The 24058-nt window shown below is 39.2% G+C and overlaps 1 protein-coding gene across 2 annotated transcripts; it reads right to left on the bottom strand.

Annotated features, from left to right (window-relative positions):
• Positions 1 to 523: 523 nt before the first annotated feature.
• On the bottom strand, positions 524 to 22091 carry LOC139635012 (chloride anion exchanger-like). Of its 2 annotated transcripts, none has more exons than XM_071501899.1 (21): positions 21954 to 22091; positions 13660 to 13836; positions 12011 to 12150; positions 11524 to 11634; positions 11239 to 11399; positions 10093 to 10257; positions 9849 to 10001; positions 9557 to 9639; positions 8235 to 8382; positions 8030 to 8143; positions 7068 to 7145; positions 6874 to 6969; positions 6637 to 6743; positions 5960 to 6029; positions 4877 to 4969; positions 4544 to 4639; positions 2601 to 2828; positions 2462 to 2516; positions 1325 to 1470; positions 1124 to 1183; positions 524 to 828 (listed from the first exon to the last, which is right to left on the bottom strand). In XM_071501899.1, exons 2-21 carry the CDS (start codon positions 13788 to 13790, stop codon positions 802 to 804), a joined length of 2262 nt encoding a protein of 753 aa, XP_071358000.1. In that variant the 5' UTR covers positions 13791 to 13836; positions 21954 to 22091; the 3' UTR covers positions 524 to 801. The 2 variants fall into 2 exon arrangements, with proteins under 2 accessions (XP_071358000.1, XP_071357999.1); XM_071501898.1 differs by lacking the exon at positions 21954 to 22091 and adding an exon at positions 14310 to 14561.
• Positions 22092 to 24058: the final 1967 nt, after the last annotated feature.

Here is a 24058-nt window from a genome sequence, read left to right on the forward strand (position 1 = left end):
AATACTTCTTTCTTCAATTACAGTAGTTACGATATGGTTAAATAAAAATCATTCCTTTCCTTTGATGCCTCCATCAAAGTACACAAAAAATGATAAACGATACATTTTACTACTTTAATCACTATGCACGTATGAATGTAGCTGAAAAAAATGAGTAAAATGTGGTTTAACTTCTAGTTTAATTACATATTGTTAGTTCACTACTCCCTAACACTGCTGATGGGTCCTGATGGGTGGGTGTTTGGTGGTCTGGGAGGTGATGCAGAGCTGTCCTTATGTGCATGGGACCTATAGGAGCTTAAACTCCTGCTGACAGTGCTGAAAATATCATTACCTCTTTTATATTATCAATAGATATTCAGCATTTGAGTATTTCCTACATTTATTACATGATGAAGAAATCTAAACATTGAATGTCAGAGTAAAAGTCTGATTGTTCAGAGTCATAAATATTTATTTCAGTATTTCTTTTTGACACCCAGAAAACACAACACACAAAACAGAAAACATTATTTTGAGAGGAGTCTGTCAAAAAGATAATTTATTCTCATTATCATTGAAATATAACAACACAGCATGTAAATATATATTGCACCTAAAATTTCTACAAATTCACTATGTACAGTATAAAAACAATTTTTTTGTTACATTACAGTAAATATTGTCTTAGTAAACTTAGATTGTCAGATTAGTAAAGTCAAAAACAGTGTTTCATTATGCGTGATACAGCATCTATAAAACAGTCACTCTTTCTGTCTTTGGTCTTGTTGATATTTTCTCCATCATCTTCTCATCCAGAGGTCAGAACCTGGTTTCTGGATCTGGAGCCTGTCAGAGGAGAAGGAGCTGTTTTAGCCCATTTTACATTGAACATATCAAGCTGTTAGAACTATACTGGACTGTAACTGACAAAATAAGCAGTAATTAAGGAACATTTAAAATTATATGCAGCTTACATCATAGCTCAAAGCATCACTTTTACAGACTGATTATTCTAGGTAGTAAAATAAAGATGGCTAATAAACCAACAAATAAAACAAAACAAAGAAGTTGACATTTTCCCAAAAAAGCATATAAAACATGACACATATGGGAAATAAAATAAATAAAAATGGATACCTACATTTCTATCTCTGCTCCTGAAATTGCCTTCACTGTGGTGAATTGTGACCGTTGTTATAATCTGCAGAACAACATAAAGAGTAGATATTCTGTTCATATTTACAGGACTAATACATTGGATTTATTCAGATAGAAGCGTCCTCCAAATGTTGTGTTATATTGTATTTCACTAAATAAAAATTATAAGCCTTGTCACTTTCACCTTTTCACAGTCTGACTTCTTTTCTGTGCACTGTGGATGTTTCTCGAGGATGTGCAACATGGCATCGTGCAGCGTCAGGAAGAACATTGATGGCTGAACTTCATCGTCAAAAAAGCAACAGTGATGCAGTTTCTCCAGGATGTAAGCTGCGAGTGAGGAGAACCAGTTAGTCAAAGAACTCAAATGAGAGGTCTATAAGGGATTCGGACACAGAGCAATTATTGACACTAAGGACTGGGGTTCTACAATGCATGTCAGCATGTTGTTTATTTGTATATACAGATTGCATCTAAGTAGGCATCTATTGTAAAGCCCGTCAGCCCCACCATATTCTTAGCATTTCTGTCAAGTCGGAACTAAAGGGGAGCTAAACATTATTTTTGACACCAACTATAACCACAAAATTAAGTAAAGATGCATATTGTAGGTATTTAAAACATGTATCCTGCCCAAAAATACATATTATTTAGGAAATGCCACAGTGAAGGTAGATGTCCATGCGTTTATTGATTATAAAGCAGGTCTAGGTTCTATATTAATACTGTGAAAGTATCAAAGCCTCAGTCCACAGAGAAATGCACACAGCCTGTATTCAGACACTGAGCCTTAAAACCAGCCGTCAGGACTTCTGGAACTTTGTGATGTCACAACAAAACAGTCACCGCTCACAGCCATGCCCCAAGCCCCGCCCACCTGGACCCAACATCCAACCTTGCAGGATTTGGTGTTGACCTGAAATCTGCTGTATTTTTATTAGATCACTCAGAAAACAGTCAGCCAATCAGAAGAGAGACTCAGAGCCTCTCTTCTGATTGGCTGACTGACCTGTTGTTACCGGAGTTCCAGAGAGAAGCCTGAGAGAGGAGATGTAAAACTACATTGAGATGGTTTTTGGCTCTTAAAACCACAAATTTATCTTCTTATGGATCAAAACTTCAAATGAAACACAGGAAAAACTATAAAATATGGGACCTTTAATTACACGAACATGTGGAACAATGGGTCAGAAAGGATTTGGGGCTACAAATTTTGTGGAGTCTAGTAAGTGACAGTGAAAAAAATGACTTTCAGTGATACCTTTCAGATAGTGATGAATTTGTCTTAGTCTGGACTTAAATTCTGTAGTTTCATACTTACGATCACAAGCCACAATGTAGACCTCAACTTCAACCCGGATCAGCTCTTTCAGTGACTGCAAAAAAAGTACAAGATAATTAAAGAAAAGCAGCCTCAGTGGGATAATTGCCATCTTTGATGCTGTTACTTAGCAACTCACTGTTTTGAGTCCCTTCAGAGCAGAGATGTCCAGGAAGGAGACAGCAGCAAAGTCCAGGATCAGGCTGTGGACGTCCACTCTCGGGACAATTATGTTGGCTGGAAGCTCGGCGTTCCAGTCGATGCGGACAGGAAGGTCCTTGAAGTCAGTTGGCAGGTCCAGGTCCTCCATGTTGCTTTCGTCCTCTGATTCCTTGATTGGTCCACAAGAGGTATTCAAGAAACCTTTCTGCAATGGGAGATATTATATATTATATATATTATATAGATATTATGTTTCTCAAAACTACATCTTTACATAGCCACAAAGTCAGAGAGCAGGTATGCATCAATTTTAAACAACATTTCTGATATTTCAGGCACAAACTACCAATTCAGCCAGAAATCAGTGTAGGTAACATTAAATAAAAAATCTAAACCTTGTGTAAAATTTTTAGAAATACCTGTCTGAGAAAAGTTTCTTCTTTAACAAAGAAAAATGCAGCAAGGTGCACTGGAGACAGACTGAAGAATGTAAGTTTTGCTTTTCCTACATAGCCAGTTAGCATTAACAGCTGTTTACTCACCAGTTTTGCCAAGAGCTTCAGCCACCATTGTGTTTACAATACAAGAGCACGCTATAGTGACTCTGTGTCAGAAAGTGACGAGATGGGCCGACATGGCCGGAGTTGGCTGGTTCGCATGCTAACTTCCGTTGAAAAAAATGACAGAAATAAAAGCAAAATAAAAGGGTTGCGTTCCAATGCTGGAGACAGCTCTTGGTGACTGAAGGAATGGAGTTTGATGCTGAACTAATGTCTCTTCAAGACTGGTAATTAAACAGTTGTTAATGCTAATGCTGGCTATGTAGCTTAGCAAAACAAATAGCTCCTTAAAATGTCTACTGAAGTTTCTGCTCCTTCAAATAGCAGCAAAAACAATGACAAAAAGGTCACAACTGTATTTAGTGATATGGAGACTGTAACATCTCTCAGATTAATACATTAAACAATTAGAAATTTCCATCATGTTTCCTACACTATTTTTGTTTGTGTTTGAGTGGCGTTCTTTTAATTAAATCCTCTTGTTTTTTCCTCTTCTTCTGAAATGGTTCATTGGCACCTGGGTGGAGAAATTGCGCCACAAACTCCTGATATTTGCAACAGTGAATGAACATTAATTTTTTCTTTTGCATTCTGTCTGTGAATTTGGTTAAAATCTGATCTGCATTTGAATAAAATCTGGCTTATGACTGTAATGAAGCTGGTGAAGGATCATGTCCTTGTCTCAACACTCAGGACTACTGGTAGACGTGTCTACACTGTCTTCATTTGTCTACAACCTCCCTCGGCCAAGTGTGGGAGCAACAAGTTTTGCAGTGCAAGTGGATCTGTAGCACTTCAAATGTTTACATGTACTTATTGTGGTGTTTGGTGTGTATAATTGTACTTTGAATGACTGACTGCATATATAATTTGTTTATAGGGTATTGCCTCACCTTTCATACTTCAAAAGACACAATTATAGCCTGCCTGTTCTAAATCTTGATTGACAAGTTGTAAACATATTGTAAACCAAACACAACAAACCCTCATGTTCTCAACACATCACAGGCCGGGTCACGACATGTAACACAATTACTTGCACCTTGTACCATCTGCTGAGCACATGCCATCAGACTTTTACTGTGAGGCTCAACATCAGTGTATTCCAAAATGTAATTTTTACACAGAATTTATTGGTTTTCAATCATGGTATTCTTATGATATTGATGTTGGATATGGATTGTTGGGAACAAATGTTTCTACAATGCTGACCTGAATAGAGTTAACAGATGACAACAGGAAGAGTTAATAACAGTGTACAAAATGGAACAACTGAGATTTGTATGGTAGTGTGAAAGTTTTGCCAGAGGGAAAATGTCCACTGTTGTTGACAGAGAAGGAGGTCAGAGTCATCACTTACTGAAGTCCACTGCAGGTCACCTTTCTTCAGAAGTTTCCGGATCATCCGTAGTGCTTTGTTTCTCTTTCTCAGCACTCTCAGTGGGTTAAATCCAACCTGAGTGAAGTAAATCACAAGTTTAGAAATCATTGAATTAGGTCAAAGATAAGATAAGTTATATTTTCTGATCTATCTATTTACAACATGACCTTATAAAGTGTATCTGTTATTTTTATAATATCTACTGATTGAGATTCTGTGTTGGATAAGAATTTATATTTTTCTATAAGTATGTGATTTAAATAATAATAATAAAAAAAGCAACACAGTCTGTTACAGCCATGCAAGACTTACAGCTTCCACCAGCTTGGTCCTAAAGAACTCAATGTTGGCAAAGAAGATTGGTGACGGTATCCTGAAGATCTTCACTCCCTCTGGCTCATATATCTGGGGAGAGTCAATTATACCCAAATTATTTCCAAAATCATAGTGAAATACAACAAATCTCTTTAAAGTAAGACATGAAACATGAAACAGAGAAGGTGGACCAAAACAGGTGATTCCTATCACCTCTCTGCTTCCCATAAGAAACTATAAAAACACAAGATCTACTTTATGGGAACTATAAAGATAATTTGAACAGGTTTTCTGTACAGCAGGTGAAATTAAACTTTCACGGCTTTTCAGACATTCTTACAACATTGCAAATTAATGAAATAATCCATTCATTCATTATCTTTACCGCTTATCTGTACAGGGTCACGGGGGGGGGGGGGGGGGGGGGGGGGGGGCAATCCCGGCTGACACTGGGCGAGGGCGGGGTACAGGTCGCCAGTCTACCACAGGGCTGATATATAGAGAACAACCATTCACACTCACATTCACACCTACGGGCAATTTGGACTCAAGTTAACCTAATGTGCATGTCTTTGGACTGTGGGAGGAAGCCAGAGTGCCCAGAGGGACCCCACTCAGACACAGGGAGGACATGCAAACTCCACACAGAAAGGTGGGGTTTGAACCCACAGCCGTCTTGCTGTGAGGTGACAGTACTAACCACTGCACCACTATGCCGCCCATTTTATGAAATAATGGTTAAATCAAACAAACTCTGATGTTGTCAGGAGCAAACGGAAATCCTCAGGGCCTTTGATAAATAACACAATACAATACAACAAAGGCTTTAAAGGAATAGTTAAACATTTTTGGGAGAAAGTTTGCTTGAAGGCAAAGAGTTAGATGAGAAGATGTGACTCTCAGATCTGCTCAGGAAACATGTAGCTGCAGCAAGCAGGTGGCTAGCTTAGCTTAGCTTAGTTCCAAAAATCTTAGCAGCCCTAATGCTCACTAATATAACATGTTATATCATGTTGGTTGACTCTGCACAAAACTTTAAGAGAATTTACAGAAAACATGATAAAACACAATCCAACTTACATCAAGATAGTCCTTTCTGTCTTTGTAAATATCGGTTCCCTTGATGTTGACCAGGACACTACAGCGAGGGCTGAAAGACACAAAAACTTCAACTGCTGCTCCGATGTTTTTCAAATCTGGCACAAATAACACGACGAAGAGCCTACAGCCATGCTCGCTACTGTCAGGCTGTACCTCCCCAAGGGATTAATGAGGTATTTTATCTGAAATGCTAAATGCTAACATCTGCATGCTAACAAAGCTAACATGCATTAGTATGGTAGGATGCTAACATCTGCTAATTAGCACTAGCATTTGCCAATTAGCACTAAATATGAAGTACAGTTGAAGGTATAAGGTATTTGTTCATAAACCAAAGTATTCGACATTTGACATGGAAAGCTAAGGGATGACCATAATTATTGCAGTTTATCCTGTGGAGGTCATGAAAATATTCATCAAATATCAAATTTCATGCCAATCTATCCAGAGGCTGTTCAGATATTTCAGTTTGGACCAAAGTGGTGGACTGACCAACACTGCCAGGCTTAGAGTTATGCTGCTAGCATTGCTAATATATGCAGTACCAGGGACTTACACTGTTCAGGAAGCAGCAGAAAAAAGCTGCACACTGCCAAGGCTTGGAAGAAATGTACGAGCTAAGACAAAAGAAAATACTGCACTGGCCAGATACTTACAACTGAGCCCTGAGGACAACACTGAGAAGCTCCACACCGAGGCCGACGGCCAAGCCAAGATCCAGCCCCAGTAAGATGGCTGCAATGCACGTGCCTAGCCACACAACCTGGACATGGACAAAGGGGAGAAACAGAAGTGTTTTTAATGGCATACTGACATTTTTAAAGAAATGATTCATCTTCCAATGCAGAGATTTCAGGCTCCTAAAACTGTTCTCAGATAGTGTATTAACTTACACAGTCTGGTTTGTCTCTCCTCCACAGGTATGGAATATCTCTGAACTGCATCAGCATGCCCTTCAGGTTGACAATGACCACAGCACCCAACACAGACTGTTAAAATAAAGGGTCACGGGTCAGTTTTCAGGCAGTCCAGGCTCTGAATATTTCATTTGTACGTTGGGAGAGAATGAGGTATTTCTGAGTTTTACCTTTGGGAGTGGCTCTAGTAGGAATCCAATGGCCAAGGTGACGACCATCACTATGAAAGCTGACAGTAAACCTGCTATCTGAAAAGGACAGAGGAGGATATTATATTAAACTGCAAAGATGAGGATAATTCCCATGATGCCACATATAGTTTATAATACTGATGTTTGCTTAATACTAATGGTTTAAGGGATTTTAACACCCGCATTTTCTTTCGTCCTCACAATTTATGCACTCATTTGTTGCTTCACATGTATGGATTAGATTGAACTTCTTACACTTGTTAAGAAAACGTAATGTAAAGTAAAAGTAATACCTCTATTTAATAATATTTAATTACAGGTAAAAATCCTACTTTTAAAACCTTACTTATATAAAATTTTTATCAGCAAAAAGCACTTGAAGTATCAAACTAAAAGTACATCCCATGCAGCAGAAAGTTATTTTGTAATATTATACTATATTGCTGGAATGTTATTACTGATTACTCTGTATACTCGGCATTGTATTTAAAGGGATAGTTTGAACAGCTAGCTTGGCTCGGTCCTAAGGTGTCAAATTACACTTGTCAGTACCTCTTAAGCTAATTAACACATTATATCTCATTTGTTTAGTTCATACAAAAATCAAAGTGTCAAATCAAGAACGACTGAGGCCAGCTGTTTCCAGCCTTTATGCTAAGCTAAGCTTAACTAAGCAGCTACTGGCTCTAACTAAACTTACATATTTTACCCTACAGATATGAGGGGGGGTATCAATCTTCTCATTTGACCTGATCGGCAAGAAAGCAAATAATACAAAGTACCTACTTGACTAAGTACTGTTGTTATTGCTTTATGTCTTGCGCTCGAGTTAGCCCTAACTCTCTTCAAACTGGGCTCAAACTGAAACTAGATCTTGCCTCAGATGTGATGACAACTTGTTGGGGGTTAGGGTTACACTTAGGTCAGACATGTTGGTTTACCTGAGTCTTGCCCCCGGTGCTTTCCTGCACCGCGCTCCTGGAGAGAGCTGTACTCGCAGCAAAAGACTTGAAGGAAGCTCCAAAGATGTTGCTAACTCCGAAGGCTATCAGCTCCTACATCCAAGTCAGAGAGAAAGCGTGTCTTCTTATCAATATCACCTGAGACTTCTGTCTTAGTGTTGTAAATTTTAGCATCGTTACATACCTGATTTCCATCTATGGTGTAATCGTGTTTCACAGAATAGACTTTTGCAACCGAGAAGGCCACAGCAAAACCCACTATAGCCATAGGGAACGCTTCCACTGCTGTATCCTGGAAGACGTGCAGGTTTGGAGCCATCGGAGGCTCGTACCTGAAATTGTACAAGTCAGTACTGTTAGGCTAAGACACAGTATTTCTCTAATATTAAGCATAAAATGTTTAAGTTGACCTTTACTTTGAACAATAAAACCACAAACAAGGCACTTCATTGTGGCTGTTGTTTACCTCGGTGATCATACATGGCAGAAAGAGAAAATCGTTATTTTTGCACTGACACTTGTTTTTGGATTTGCCGGTTTTCGTTGACTATGTCTCTGTCCATTCACTTGCTCAGCTGATAACACTCAGCTGTTCAAAACGATTTACAAGTGTTGTATCAACACTGATGGACGTAGCCTCACAGACAAACAGATCAATTGTTATTTTACACCCTCATTATTTTTATACTGCAAGTGGCCTGGTTCATGAATTACTCTGCTCTGACAGATAGTGACTGGGCCTAACAAACAAATCTGTATTTTCACTGCTCCAGTAGTTAACATTGACTCCAAAAAATGATATAGCTGTTTTTCTAAGAGTGTTTGTGAGACATTAATTAATTTGGCATTTCAAATAAAAGTAGTACAGAACTAGGAAGATGAGAATGACAGTAATAAAATCTACATTTATTAATTTTTTCTGGCCTCTGAGGGGCAGTGGAAACAAGCTGCGTATATAACACTATGTGTTAAAAAAAAAAAAAAATTCCCAATCACTCCACTGGTAAATAGCTATGATTGGGACAAAGACAAAGACTCATTTTTCTCGATTTAAGTGAACAGGCCCTTTAAGACCAGAAACAACTGCTCATGAAAATACTGCCAATCCTTTCTGAAGCAATATACTGAAGTACAGAATTAATTAACTGTCAGTCATGTTGGCTGCAGCTAAACCAAATACTCACTAATGATGTTTCCTATGAAAATCTGACATTCATCTCGATCCCACTCATCTCAGTTTCCCAGCTGTAATTTCTCTCTTGAAATTTTGACAATCACAGACAACGTTACAAGTGAAGTATTGCTATGTCGTGGCATAAAATTTCTTGGCTTTAGCTAATGTGATAGATTGAGCATTATCTAGTTGAGATCATGATTGTCATGCCTAGATATTAGGTCCAGAGAGACCAAAACATTAGGTTGACCAATAAATTGTGATGCTGAGCAAAAGCAGCGTACGGGATATTCCTCTTTTCAAGACTTTAGCTAATGTGTAAAATCTCTTACCCTTTTGGAATATGACCAACAACTTCAATGCCATATTTCGTCTTGAAGTCGAACGCATATGAAACTCCACATGCAATAACGGTCTGCAGAAGAAATGATACAAAATCACTTCATGACAGCTGAAAATACCAATCACTGTCATCACTGATGGATTAGTGATTGTTATGGACGACACTCCTGATCAGTACAGTCATAAAAAAGTCACAACCAAAATTAATGATACCCTTATGAGCCTTCAGCGCCTCAGGCTATGGAAACAGTCATAAGGATCGTGTTGCTTGATGTTGCTCACCATGATAACCTCTATAGGGATGGGCACTGGCAGCTTGGATTTGAATCTGTCATTTAGCTCCTTCACGATGAACACCACCACCATGATGACCAAGGAGATCACCACATCGCAGACGTTGGTGGAGGTGATCTTGTTAAAGATGATCTCCAGGGTCTGAAAAGATGAAAAGGTCCAACAGACAAAATGACACACACTCCTCGATTATGATAAACGGGTAGAAACCTTAAAGCTGCTCTGTACTTACATAGATGATGGAGAGGGGTCCGCTGATGCCAGGGACTTGCAGCCCCAACACAAACTTGAGCTGGGACACCAGGATGTGGATGGCAGCTGCTGTGGTGAAGCCGGACACCAGAGTGTCTGACAGGTACATGACAACAAAGCCAACCTGCAGAACACCCATCGCCAGCTGGAAGAGAAACAGACATCAGATGTCATCAGCTGCTAGGTTTCAGTCTTTATGCTAAGATAAGCTAAGCTAAGCTAAGCTAACTATCCACATGAGTTGTGGTAAGAAAGCAAACAAGAATATTTCCCAAATTATAAAACTATTCTTTTTAATCAGGTGAAATCAAGCAAGGATTCTCTGTCAAATGTCAGAAAAGCATCTTTATAAAGTTTAAAGGCATTTTGACCTTTGAAGAGATGGACGTCATCACATCCGCAAACTCAAATGACACCAGTGTCTTTGGAAGTTAAACTTATTGTGTCGCTTTTAAAGCTAGAGCACACAAATCAAGGGGTTATGAAAGGGCAAAAAAACCCCAAATTTCTTGTGTCTTTTTTCAAGGAAACTTAAAGGTCCCATATTGTATAAAGGCAGATGTCCATGTGTTTGTGATTATAAAGCAGGTCTAGGTTCTATATTAATGCTGTGAAAGTATCAAAGCCTCAGTCCACAGAGAAATGCACACAGCCTGTATTCAGAAACTGAGCCTTAAAACCAGCCGTCAGGACTTCTGGAACTTTGTGATGTCACAACAAAACAGTCACTGCTCACAGCCATGCCCCAAGCCCCGCCCACCTGGACCCACCATCCAACCTTGCAGGGTTTGGTTTCTCTGAGTGTTGAAATCTGCTATATTTTTATTTGATCATTCAGAAAACAGTCAGCCAATCAGAGGAGAGACTCAGACCCTCTCTTCTGATTGGCTGACTGACCTGTTGTTACTAGAGTGCCAGAGAGAAGCCTGACAAATATATCTTCTGATGGAGATCAACACTTCAAATAAAACACAGGAAAATATGAAATATGGGACCTTTAAGCAGGTGCAACCTTGACAGGGTAGGTGCTTCCTGTCAAGGTTTTGAAGCTTGGTCCCCTGTTGTAGGAGGCTTTACTGTTTAACTGTGTCATCACAAGTTACGTGGTTGTGTTAAGGTGTTTAACCTGCATGATGCCAGCGAGGAAGGTCACAGATGAAGCCACCAGCACTCTCTGCTCGTCTCTCGTCAGGCCTTCGAACCCTGTGATGTTGACAGGTGGACCCTCGTCTGGGACCAGCCTGGTGACCACAGAGCCGATCATCAGACACAAGACTGGGAACGGACCTGCAGAGGGAGAGAGAGAGAGAGAGAGAGAGAGAGAGAGAGAGAGAGAATAGCAGCTTACAGGTGTAGCTTTTAGTGAGCAGTTTTGGACGGAGATTGACACAGACACAAATGTCTGTCTTACCCACAGAGATGTGCCTGGAAGTGCCCAGGAAGAAGTAGATGATGACAGGGAAGAAGGCAGAGAAGAGTCCATACCAGGGTGGTAGTGAGGCCAGCAGACAGTAGGCCAGACCTGAAACAGAAAAAACAAGAAAAAAATGTATAATTAAAAAGCAAAATTTCTTTAAAATATCTTGACTCTATGAAAGCCATGAAAGGCAAGTGGATTTTTGAAGCCAAGCAACAAGAGCTTATTTGAAAGAAAATTGAATGATGTAGGAATGATGTAGAAGATGTAGAATTTAACCTCTGCAACTTCAAACATTTGAGTTTGTTGAGCTTTTGAAAGTTCATTCTTGACCTTGGAGTAAGATGAACCTTGTTTAACCTCACGTCATCCATCCAGGTTGTGTCAGACTGATTATCATGTCAGACTCTATCGAGCCACAGTGATTTAAAGCAGGAATCAGATCTTCACCTTTCAACCAGATACCTCTGTTGCTATTTACCTTGCAGAACAGCGACCAGTCCAGTGCTGACGCCAGACACGATGTCACTGAGCAGCCACTCTTTGACCTGGTAGATCTTCAACCAGCCGATGACTGGCAGAAGAGAGAGAGCTGCGTTCTTGGCTCGCTTGGCATCACATCTACAATGACACACACATAAAGTCAAGCAGCAGATGGATCAGTCAGTGGCTCTGAAGCTCCAGGCTGCATCATTTGGTGACTTAGAAACAAAACCAATTGAAGCCTTTGTCAGTGTAAAAAGATGGTAATTGTTTTAAGACTCATTGGGTTAGTTTTTGTAGGAAGGCACTGAGGTTAAGTACAGTTTTGAGGTAGGTGTACTCCGAATATTTCATTACATTACAATTCATACTTGTCAGCAGTATATGAGGTCGGTGAAATTACCCCACCTTGATGACCTACCTTAAAATACTAATTAATACATCAGTAATGACAATGGTAACCCAGAAATATATCGAACAATAATATGGTCCATTTTTAAAGTGCTTTTACTTTTGAAACTTCAGCTTGATACTTCTGTTCTTTTACTAAAGTTTTTTTTTTTTACATTGCTATATTAAGACTTTAACGCAAGTAATGGGTCTGAATACTTTGTCCTCCATTAGCCTTTTCCTGTATGATTGTTAAAAGATAAGCGGGAGTGACTCACACTTAAAGCATATCAAGCAGATTAGCAGTTTACTTAAGATGACTGAATCCACCAAGGCCATCAAAACAGAAAAACTGGTCTAAAATAAAGCTTCATCTGACAGGGGAGAGAAAAATGACAAAATAATTCTTGTGTATCTCTGTTAAACAAGAATTATTTAGGAATATTTAAACCTGCAGGACCTTGATCAACAACTTCTCACAAGAATCAACTTCTAAGAAAATCCACTAGAAAGTTGCTAAGTGGCATCAGATCAAAAAGTCAGGCTGAAAGAAGAACCAGAAAATTCCAGGAAACAGTGACGACCACTTGAACTCACCTCATTTACCTCCGTAAAGTCTGATGACCAAAACGTCAAAAATAAAGTGGTTACAAATGATCAACAATGCATTAAACTTTTTGGTTTTTTAATTACTACAAATACAAATGACATGTTTATCGTGCCATATAAAGCAGTGACTTTATTTATTATTTTCTGATGTAAAATGAAGCAACAACCAAAGTTGACCTTTACTTTACAAACTGACTTTAACCATTATAACTGAGCCCAAAGTTAAATGAAAGGCAGGTTATGATACTTAAACTTGCAAGTTTGTACGTGAACAAACTTAAGCTTATGTCTGTGTTGTACTTTACTACTACAGTTTTAGAGGTGCACCTTAAGACAGTGGTTCTCAAAGTGGGGTGTGGGGACCTCCAGGGGTCCATGAGGGTGTTCCTGGGGGTCCCCAGCAAAAAGGGGAATCATTTATTTTCACTATAACACAATGAGAGGATGGGTGACTATCTTGGTCATGGGTTTCAAACACCTTCTGTAAAAAATATCTAAAAACAAAAATCTTTTCAGATGGGGGTCTGTGGTCTAATTTGTGTCAGTTCTTTGATGTGAAAATGTTTGGGAACCACTGTCTTCAAATAACAAGAAGAGGCTCAGGTAATGTAAAACCACACCAGAAACACAATCATGCATGCTCCTTACGTGAAGTAGTCCTTGACGTGGTTCAGCATGGTCTTGTGTTGCCTGTAGACCTTCTCATGCTTCTCAGCGAAGGACTCCTCCGAGTACAGCGGCCTGGCCACCACATACTGCTTAGCTCCCGCTCGCATCATTTTGCCTCTGCTGCCTGGAGGACCGCTGCTTCCTCTCTATGTGGCTCTGAGATCCATTAATCACATTAGGTTAGGAAGAGGATCCTGCCCTGCCTTTGAACATTACTTATCAAACAGCATTAACAGCAAACAACAAAGGTCCAGACCCTTAAAATACAGGCAGGACACAGGAGCCAGGTCAGGACCTGCACTGTCCTGGGGGCGAGAATTGTCAGGCTTCATTTGAGCTCGAGACACAGATTAACACCAGAGAGGTGTGTTTTGAATGTTAACACTGAAATGTCTCAGCTCACTGACTTTCAAAAGATCAACCTTCATTTTTAAGATGTGAATCACTCAAGGAAATATTCACTTCCTTCATCTGGAGCTGAAAATACGTCAGCGCCTCCGGAGGTCCTGCTGCCTATGAAGATCCTCCGATGTGCAAAGATTTCACTCTCAAAAGCTTAAAAAAAAAACCCCATTCATCTGTTTCCAGTAACCTTCAGATCCGCATGTACAGCAGCTTCTCCCACATACCTGACTGTGTTCTAATCTGTCCCAAATCCAAAGCGTCCAGTCTCTCTTCCAGCTCCTCCAGCTTCTGGGGATCAACTGGGACCTCAGGCAGTTTTGCCATCAATAAATGCCACCTCTGGTGCTTATCACAACTGTAATTATTAACAGCAATTATGATGAAGTCCCTGTTTCACCCAACTTCTGGACGCCTGGCTTATCCTTGACCATTGTTCTCACTGATATCTGTAACCTGCAACTTTCAGTGGAGGCTTTCCGCCCCCGGAGAGCGTTTGAAAGATATTGTACCGGTGGGCAGGAAAGGGAGGATGTGGACAGGACAGACAGGACAGGACAGCACAGGACAGGTCGGTGTTATGAAGTGGAAATCAAGTAACTTTTCAGGAGGGGAAACAGTGTTAAGGGTCGGCCACAGCGCTCTACAGCGCACTTCAAGACTAAAAATAGTTTGTGTGCTGCAGGAACTGAGATTGTTTGTGGGAAAAGTTGCTGAATGCAAGAGCTGAATTTCCAAAATGTATTTATCCAGTGTGTGATAAGACACCCTGGCACTCTGATAATCAGATACCTGAAAGTTAAACACCATACAAGTTCAAATTTGTGAGTCATCTTAAAACACAACTGACCTTTAATGTACTCCCTCTCACAAAGGGGCCAGAAGACAGAGCTAACAAGTCTTCCTTTGAATTTAAAGCAACACCAACCAGAAACTGTTGTCTGAGGTGTGTGTGTGTTTGTGTGCGTGTGTGTTTAGTGGTGTGTGTGAGGGGTGGGGTGTGGGTGGGATTGTTACCCACTGGTATGAGTGCATTCAGCTGGAATGCAAACATTACAGGAAAAGTGTGTGAACGACCTTATCGAAGCGTCTACTCAGAATTAAGTGGAGGTGATGCCTGCCACCCCCCACCCCCACCCCCCACCGTGCTGTTTGCCGAAGATCAGGCACAGTTCAGGCCAGGTTCATGGGAATAGTGTGTGTATGTATGTGCATGTATGTAAACACAGAAGCATGATATATATTGTACGTCCTTGTCAAAGGACATTTACAGATGCTTTCACCTGACAGTGAAGGGGCATAATTGTGAATGTGCATATACTTTATTATATGTGTGTTTATTTGTGAATTTCTAACTGAAAGTCTGTGTTTCAATGTAATCACACTCACTGGCACCGTAATGCCTGAGTAAAATTCCTATCTCATATAAATTACTATAATAAATCGGTGTGATCTGTGATTAGGAGCTCGGACCAGTCTTTGTTCTTTCACACCGTGCTGAGAGATAAACCACAGTTTAGTGATTGATATCTGATTAATCCTGGAACAATGATCTGTTGTCATTTACACCAAAGGACTTTCCACTCTGAGTGCATTTATTTCCAATAAAAAGAGCCTGAAAGAAAGAACACTGTGTCCGTGGGCACGTGTGTGTGCATGATGGAAAGAGTTTAGGGACAAAATATTAATAAGTGCAATGCAATACAAACATAATCATGCACGTACAACAGTCCACAAATATTATCATATACATTTCACAATTATCTGTAATCAAAATAATTCAGGTAATTAAACAGAGCATACTTGATCCACTGTATTTCAAGAAAATAATCTAATTATCAAATTATTTAATTACACCGTGTGTTTTCATATTCAGCACAGTAGTGGACTATCTACAGTTGTAAATTAGCATTACTTCAGTAGCTAAGAGTTAGCATATCACGAACCAATGACATCAGTTGGAGGGGTTTCAGGTTACATTTTAAAGAGCCCCTGTTCTCAACTACAGCATTCTCTGGGTAGTATTTCCTGACTGTGTAGAAGCCAGTTCAGCCTTCAACGCTGGGGAATCAGACGTTTGACATTAATTTGTTCTACCTTGATCAAACTGTGGCTCATAGTTTCCTTACCTGTAATTTAACTGTAATGTAGTTTGATAAAGTGCCAGTAAAAGTATTAAATATTTAAAAAGCAAATGTTTTACAGATACAAACAATATAAATGTGTTGTTTGATATTCATATCAAGATAAGACTAACAGTCTACAGCCATGCTAGCAGCTCATGTTTAGCATTTTTACCATGTTACAGTCACTTTTTATCATGCTAGCATTATGCTAGCATAACATTGTCTAATTTGCAATAAACATAGAGTACAGCTTCTGACAGTGGGAATGTCATTTTTTATGTACACTAAAATATTGGGCAAAATCAAACCGTGATCACCAAGTTTAAAGGATTCATTCTCTGGAGATCATTGATATCTGTACTAAATCTCATGGTAATTAATCCAACAGTTGTCGGGTAACAAACTTTGTGAGCAGTTACTGAGGAACAGCCCACCAGCCACTGCACATCAATGTAATGTCAGAGAAACGCTGGACTCCAACATCTCTAACATTAGACACTTGCTCAATTCTGGCTGGAAATGAAAATGATGATGACATCTTGTAATGACTCATTAATGACTTACATCATACTTGAATAGTCAATAAGTAATCCCTTGTTTTATAACAGTTATCTTATGATTACCCTTCCACATCAAGCAGACATGTCCAGCTGTTCCCTCTAGGTGCATTTTGACCAGTACCTGCATTACCACCCAACTCAGCTCTATATGTCTATTTGCACAAATAAATGATGGACACATTTCAAATCATGTGTAACTCATGAAAGCATACACAAACAAAAATCAAATACTCTGTATTTAACTGTACAGCAATAAAATGTATGCTTTTGTGGATCATCAAATATGATTCTTCCTGTGCATGTGTGCGCTATCACTTCCTTATCAGACAGGAGGGACTGCACTGTCATAGTGAATCACAGCAAAAAAGTAGGACAGCGTGGTCAGCAAGTACATTTCGGTTGGTAGCCAGTCTTACTAACTCTTTTGTTACAACTTATAGGGAAAGGAGAACTGACGGGATCATTATTGCGTGGTCTGTTTTTTTCTTCAAAAACCTGCAAATTCCAGAGAACAAGAACAACTCATATCTTGAAGCGCACAGAGTGTCCTGGACTGTCCCGCTGGTGTGAGCAGGATGAGGTGGGACAGATAGAGGGGATGTGAAGTCAGGGAAAAGTAGGTTGGAGCGATTTACCTGATGTTGCAACACTGTACAAATCATTTGTCCTATTTCAACCCTGTCACCTAAAAATTACATTTGTATACAACTAAACTGCAACAGCAAATGGAAAAAGTAATTATGCCTGGATTCATTTTTATCAATGTAATGAGAATATGTTGCAAGTATCTTGCAAGTTGGAAATGTGTTGATAGTGAATATATCAGTAAGATGTTCTCCGACAACATATTTGTTTTGGACCCAAATATGCAGTCTTGCAGAACGATATCCACTTGCAGTGACTACAACGTTATTAAACTCATGCTCACAGGTCTTAGTTGAGATTAGAGAAAGATTGTGGTCTGGTTTAAAACAGAACAGGGTAACACTGATGTCAAACACATCACAAACCACAATGTTTCCCTAATTTTGGCCCAAACAATCCTCCAAAACAACCAGAAAGCTTGTTTTTTTCAATTCTCTGATGCGACCCATAGTGTCTCCTGAACGGCAGCAGGACCTTGGTTGCCATGGCTACAATAATACAATAATAAAGACATGGACTGTACTGAGAGTGGCATACCTACCTTCAATGGCACGGTTACTATAATAACATCATGGCTTGGTTAGGTTTAGTAAATGATGGTGATTTTAATTAAGTACTTTCTCAACATTAAACAATCTTTGTTGTCATGGTTACAATAATGACAACGAATGGTCATGGGTAATAGAAACAACATAAGCTGCTACTTTCACATGCTCTCCTGGGTCATATTCATCCATCCACCCCAACCTCCTCCTGACGTGGACTTTGTCGCTCTATAAACTACGTCACCGCACTTTTCCCTTTGCTCCTGTCATCATTACTACAACAATTTGATGTCACTGAACAATAAAACCTAACAACGGATCACAATAACCTGCTCGTTTTTTACAGGACTGTCTCTTTTAACCACAAACGGGACTATGGATGTGAACCTCAGTCTATCAGCCCAACCCAACCACCTCCTGGTGACTTTATATTATATTATATTAATTATATTTATAATTATAAATGTGAAGTTTCATTCATTGAAAAACTACATCAGTGTCATTTCTAGGAAACAGTGTTTCCATAAGACTGAGGAAAACATACACCATCTTTCCAACTTCATGAAATTGGGGCATCTGGGTATTGTAGTCCAACAAGAAACAGATTTAAAGGGGAAAAAACTGATACAATGTAAGAAACATTGACTCTGCTACATTTCTATGAAGAACTATGAAGCTGAGTTTTTAGTCTGTGGAATGAGTTTTCTCATTCAGACAAACCGATCACAGCCAACACCTCCACTGTCAGTCATGTTGTCATTTTTTGAACAGCTCGGTTTAAACTTGGCAGTGTCCTAATGACGGCTAGGTTAGATAAAGATGAGGCAGAGGATTCTTCACCAAAGACCACGGCCTTATCTTAAGTCCATGTTTGAAGTTTAAGAAGTAAATAAAGATTCCTTTCATTTCAAATGTTTGAAACAAGCAAACTTCATCACTGCCTAAAAAAGTCACTGACCAACTTGAGAGAGCGTGTTGAGGTATGTCACACTTGTTCAATTCCAGATAAACAAGCCTTTTATTCTCCAGGTTCTACAGTCAGTCAGTGCATGAAGTTGGCTGTTTCAGAGTTATTAGGTTCTTTAAATGTAATGTGGATCAAACAACAATGCATTGAACTTACTCTACTTCTACTCTACTTCTCTACTCAAGCAAAAATTTGACTGAACAACTTTCACTTGTATTGTGGTAATATTTGCCCAGGAGGATCTATACTTATGGAGTAATGCAGCTGTGTACTTTGTCCACCTCTGTTTGTCATAGAGGGTAAGTACTACACCACGTGTGTAAACAGTTGTATCACTGCTATCAGTTTCTGGAAGAAAACAACCCTGATAATATCAATGGGGTTATCTGAGCTTGGGCTTGGTGATTACAAGTTTTTAACAGAAAACCTACTTTACAAATTGGGACATGGAGTTGAAAGTCATGGCCATGGTCATGACAAAGAAGAGGAAGTCTAATGAATTCATGCTTTTGAGTTGCATTATGGGAAATTTAGAACTCAGGGTTATTGGAGCTTGGCCATGACCACATCTGTAAAAAATGTGGTTGAAATCTGGTTGAAATAAAAACTTTGGCTATTTAAATTAGATTTTTACTGAGAGTGAAATGATACAGAACATTTTTTTAATTAAGATATAAGACACAGGAAGTGCACCTTTTATCTTACCACTTCTTACATGCACTCTGATGTGTAGCCTACTTTCACTTTCCTTCATCTGCACTGGTTCTCTCAGCTCTAAACTATGAGCAGTCAGGTTAAATCACTAAACCACATTACAGGTAATTGTTAGTCACTTACTGCTGTGGAAACAAGTAACTGTAAGAGTAACCGACCCAAATTTGAATTTAAAGGACTAATGCTAGATTTACACCTGATGCAATGGGAGTCCTGCCTAAGACATCCAGGTAGGTTTTGGTTTACAGTTCTGTGTTGCAGTGGTACTATCAGAAATGTAGCTATCCAGGCACTTCAGCTATGGTGTAGCCTAAGGACACGAAGCTGTCATAAGTACATATAAGTATAAACTGAGCTTAAGATAAGATAGTGTTAACACAGAAATGCAGATTGATGGTGATTGTGAAGGTTATGAGTTCAGCATTAGTAAAGGTCTAATCACTAATAACAAGTTCCATTCAGTGGCATCAAAACGACACTTAAGCTCTTTAATTAAGACATTTGTCCAGGCCTGAATGTGTTCAACAACAGCTTTCTCCCTTCTTAAATTCCACTGGTACTGGTACTAGTGGAAGGAGGCTATACCATAGCAATTTGCAAAGCACTGGTCAAAAGTCTTCAATGAATTGTCACTGGACAGGTCACATGTTGCTCCAGATCTAGCAGATACACAGCATCAGTTGAGATAAATAAGTCAGTTCAATAAATGTATAAATGTATGGTATAAATGTTTCCTGCAGTTTCTAAATGTTTGTAGCTTCATGAGGCAGTGATGTCTGAATAAAAAATTGAATTTCTGTGCATTTTCTTGTTTAACTGGACCTTTTTTTTCAGCAGACATTTTGACTTGTAATAGTAGGAAAAGCACAGGCAATTAATTGCTAATAACACTAGCAATGTCTTGGTTCTGTCCAAGTGTCCCACTAAGTCTGTAAAAACTGTAAAATGTGGTGGTGAGCCAATCTGAAAAATAGCAGGACCCTGAAACTGAAGCAGCTAAATGGAATTTAGCCATCACAGTTGATTGTGAATACATAGTTTCATACTATGCATCTGCAATGTGTCTTTTCTGATTGTACTGGCCTATAGAGCAGATGACCTTCAAGATAAAGTTCATGGGCAAATATATTAAAGGCTAATGTAAAACGTAAATACATTTGATTTACATTACCGTATGATGAGCATCATAGTCTAAAGGTAGATGTCCATGTGTTTTTTGATTATAAATCAGGTCTGGGTTCTATATTAATACTGTGAAAGTATCAAAGCCTCAGTCCACAGAGAAATGCACACAGCCTGTATTCAGAAACTGAGTCTTAAAACCAGCCGTCAGGACTTCTGGAACTTTGTGATGTCACAACAAGGCAGTCACTGCTCTCAGCCATGCCCCAAACCCACTATCTAACCTTTGAGGATTTGGTTTCTCTGAGTGTTTACCTGAAATCTGCTATATTTTTATTTAATGACTCAGATTTTGGCTCAAACTGTCCGCCAATCAGAAGAGAGGCTCAGATCCTCTCCTCTGATTGGCTCACCAACCTGTTGTTACTAGAGCTCCAGAGAGAAGCCTGGGAAAGGAGATATAAAACTACATTGAGATGGTTTTTGGTTCTTAAGAAACCACAAATATATCTTATCATGGATATCAACAGTTCAAATAAAACACAGGAAAAGTGTAAAATATGGGACCTTTAACAACAATCAATGCTCCATTGTGTACTGTTATCTCTTCTGAAGGAGGGTGAGAGATTCACTCAAACATACAGAATGGTTTTGATTTGGTAGATGAAAAGTTGGGAGACACTATACAGATATCCTACAGTTTAGGGGGAATTGCTGGGGAAGTTCAGGGGAACCACAGATGAGCCAAGATTTTACTAAGCAATATGGGAAAAAAAAGCAATCCATCAAAATAAAGTACAAGACAAATATTTCTGTACACTGGACACTCAATGACCAAGGCTTGACACATGAAAGGTGTTTTTATGACATAGACTTTAAACCCATCATGGGCAATAAATAGCAACAACCACCGGTTGGAGACAATGTTGGCAGTCAGCAGAACTATTTACTTATATTAGATCTGATATCCTGCTTACAACGATATTAGATGCAATCAAAGATTAATGACAACGGGCTGATAATAAATATCAGTGGCAGATTTTTTTCTCCGGACCTCAAGTTCTTGTGGAACCCACTGCAATTTCTAATAACTAATAATTAAGTTAATAATTCATAATGTTTAAAACCAAAACACCTCAATTCAACAGATGCAGAGAAAGTGTAAATATTGAGCAGTTAAAATGTCACTTACTGAAGTCGACAGGTCACTCAACTCATAGTCAGGCCTCCAAGTGTCTTCAAAGTCTCTCTAGTATTTCTCCTCCTCTTGGCTTTATATCTTTGCTGATCCACCTTAAACTGCAGAAGCGTTTATACCAAAAGGACCACAGACTGCTTCGGTGTACAGTTAAACTGGTATGTGAGCACTTCTGCTTCTGTGACTAATGTTACCAGCCTTGTCATGATTGAGGACAGAGTAAACCGTCAGAGCTTTCTACAAAGTTCACAGGTTCACATGAGCTGAGGAAAATCAATAATAAAAGTAAAGAACAAACACGACGGTTAAGTGTCGTTCCAACCACAGGAGCAAAATGTAACCTGTGAATGTAACCACTGGGCTTTGTTTCAAATCATGGTGCAGATACCGACTCTTTGTGCTGTCAGTTGCTTCCTGTGTCAGGCATCACAACACAGTGAAGTAATTGTGTAATCAGATATAATCAGAGTGACATAATCCTCCTTTTATATTGTTTGATTCATAATCCAGTAACCAGTGAACATAAAGTCAGGGCAGAGCCTCTCCCGTGTTCCCAGTATTCCAATTTAATTTCTCTTGGGGAGCTTTAAAGTTAGACTATTGGTAAAGTTAGAACTGTGCAATTTGGTTGTAATTACGGGGGAAACAGAGACATTGTGTTCAGCTGGTACACTTTCATTAGCCAGCACAAGCTGGAGAGTCTTTTTGTCAGTTGAACACACTGCTCAATATACAAAATTGTGTACAGCCAAGAACACATTTGACCAAATACAAAGAATTTACACATTAATAAATAATGACCTCATACTAGCATAAGCTGTTTGCAGGAAGCTTCCTCAGAAACTATGGACCTACAAAACCATGTAATGGGAATTACACTGTAAATGTTGAAAGGTAATGTGATAGTGGTACGATTAAAAAAAAAAAAAAGAAAGAAAGAAAGAAAGAAAGAAAGTCACACAGTCAGCTAGCTAGTGTGGTAATGTCAAAAATAAAACTGTGGCAGCAAAACTCCTGAGCATATTTGATTGAGCAGGGGTGTGTTTTATTGCTTATGAATCCACAGTTGTATTATTTCTTCATAACACTCTGACCAAAGGTACAAAAAATGCTGTCTAACAGATGGATGTGGTCACCTTCAGAGAGCGCCAGGCTAACTGTTTCCAGTCTTTATGCTAAGCTAAGCTAATCATCTCCTGGCTCCACCTTCAACCTGATTGGACAGATATCTAACAGAGACCTAACCCTCGGCATGTTTCTCACAATGCGGACCAAGCTCTTCACTTTTTCTGATCTGACACCTTTTCTTCTAGTTGTTACAGAATTAGTCACTGAAAAAGGATAAAGATAACTCTTAACCCAAACCAAAAGATAACAGTAGTGTGTGCCTGTCTCTGCTCAGGGTCAGTGGTGCTTTCAGACGTCCAGGGGCCCATCAGAAGGTGACACATGGTGAACAGTTGATGTTTATTCATTTGTTCCTCTCCAAGCCCTCAACTCACACTCAAACCAGTGTTGGAGGACATTTGCTGAAGGAAATAAACAATGGGTTGTTCTAGAACAGGGGTCGGCAACCTTAAACACTCAAAGAGCCATTTGGACCCGTTTCCCACAGAAAAGAAAACACCGGGAGCCACAAAACCCTTTTGACATCTAAAATGAAGATAACACTATATATATTGTTTTTACCTTTATGCTATGTATAAAAAAAGTGTGTTACATTTATGAAATCAATGAACTGCTACAGAGAAAACGAAATTACCGGGGGTCGAAAATCTCAATAAATCGCGTGCCGGCGGGTTTCACACATCGGCGGTTGTGACGCATATTCTGAGCGACAAAAAATTAAACACGTTTTATTTTAATGTTACAAGATCACCATAATCTTCAAATTTAGAATTACATTTAAAAAACTAACAAACTATAATAAAATAAATTTAAATTAAATACTCATTATTTATTTTCTAAAGCCACAGGGAGCCGCAGCAGAGGGATGAAAGAGCCACATGCGGCTCCGGAGCCGCGGGTTGCCGACCCCTGTTCTAGAAGGTGTGGGTTGACTCAAAAAAGATTAATATTAATAATATGACAGTAATTCT

The sequence above is a fragment of the Trachinotus anak genome, unplaced genomic scaffold (assembly GCF_046630095.1).
Source record: "Trachinotus anak isolate AG129_WGS33_773 ecotype Australia unplaced genomic scaffold, CSIRO_AGI_Tana_v1 ptg000018l, whole genome shotgun sequence".
Taxonomy (NCBI): Eukaryota; Metazoa; Chordata; class Actinopteri; order Carangiformes; family Carangidae; genus Trachinotus; species Trachinotus anak.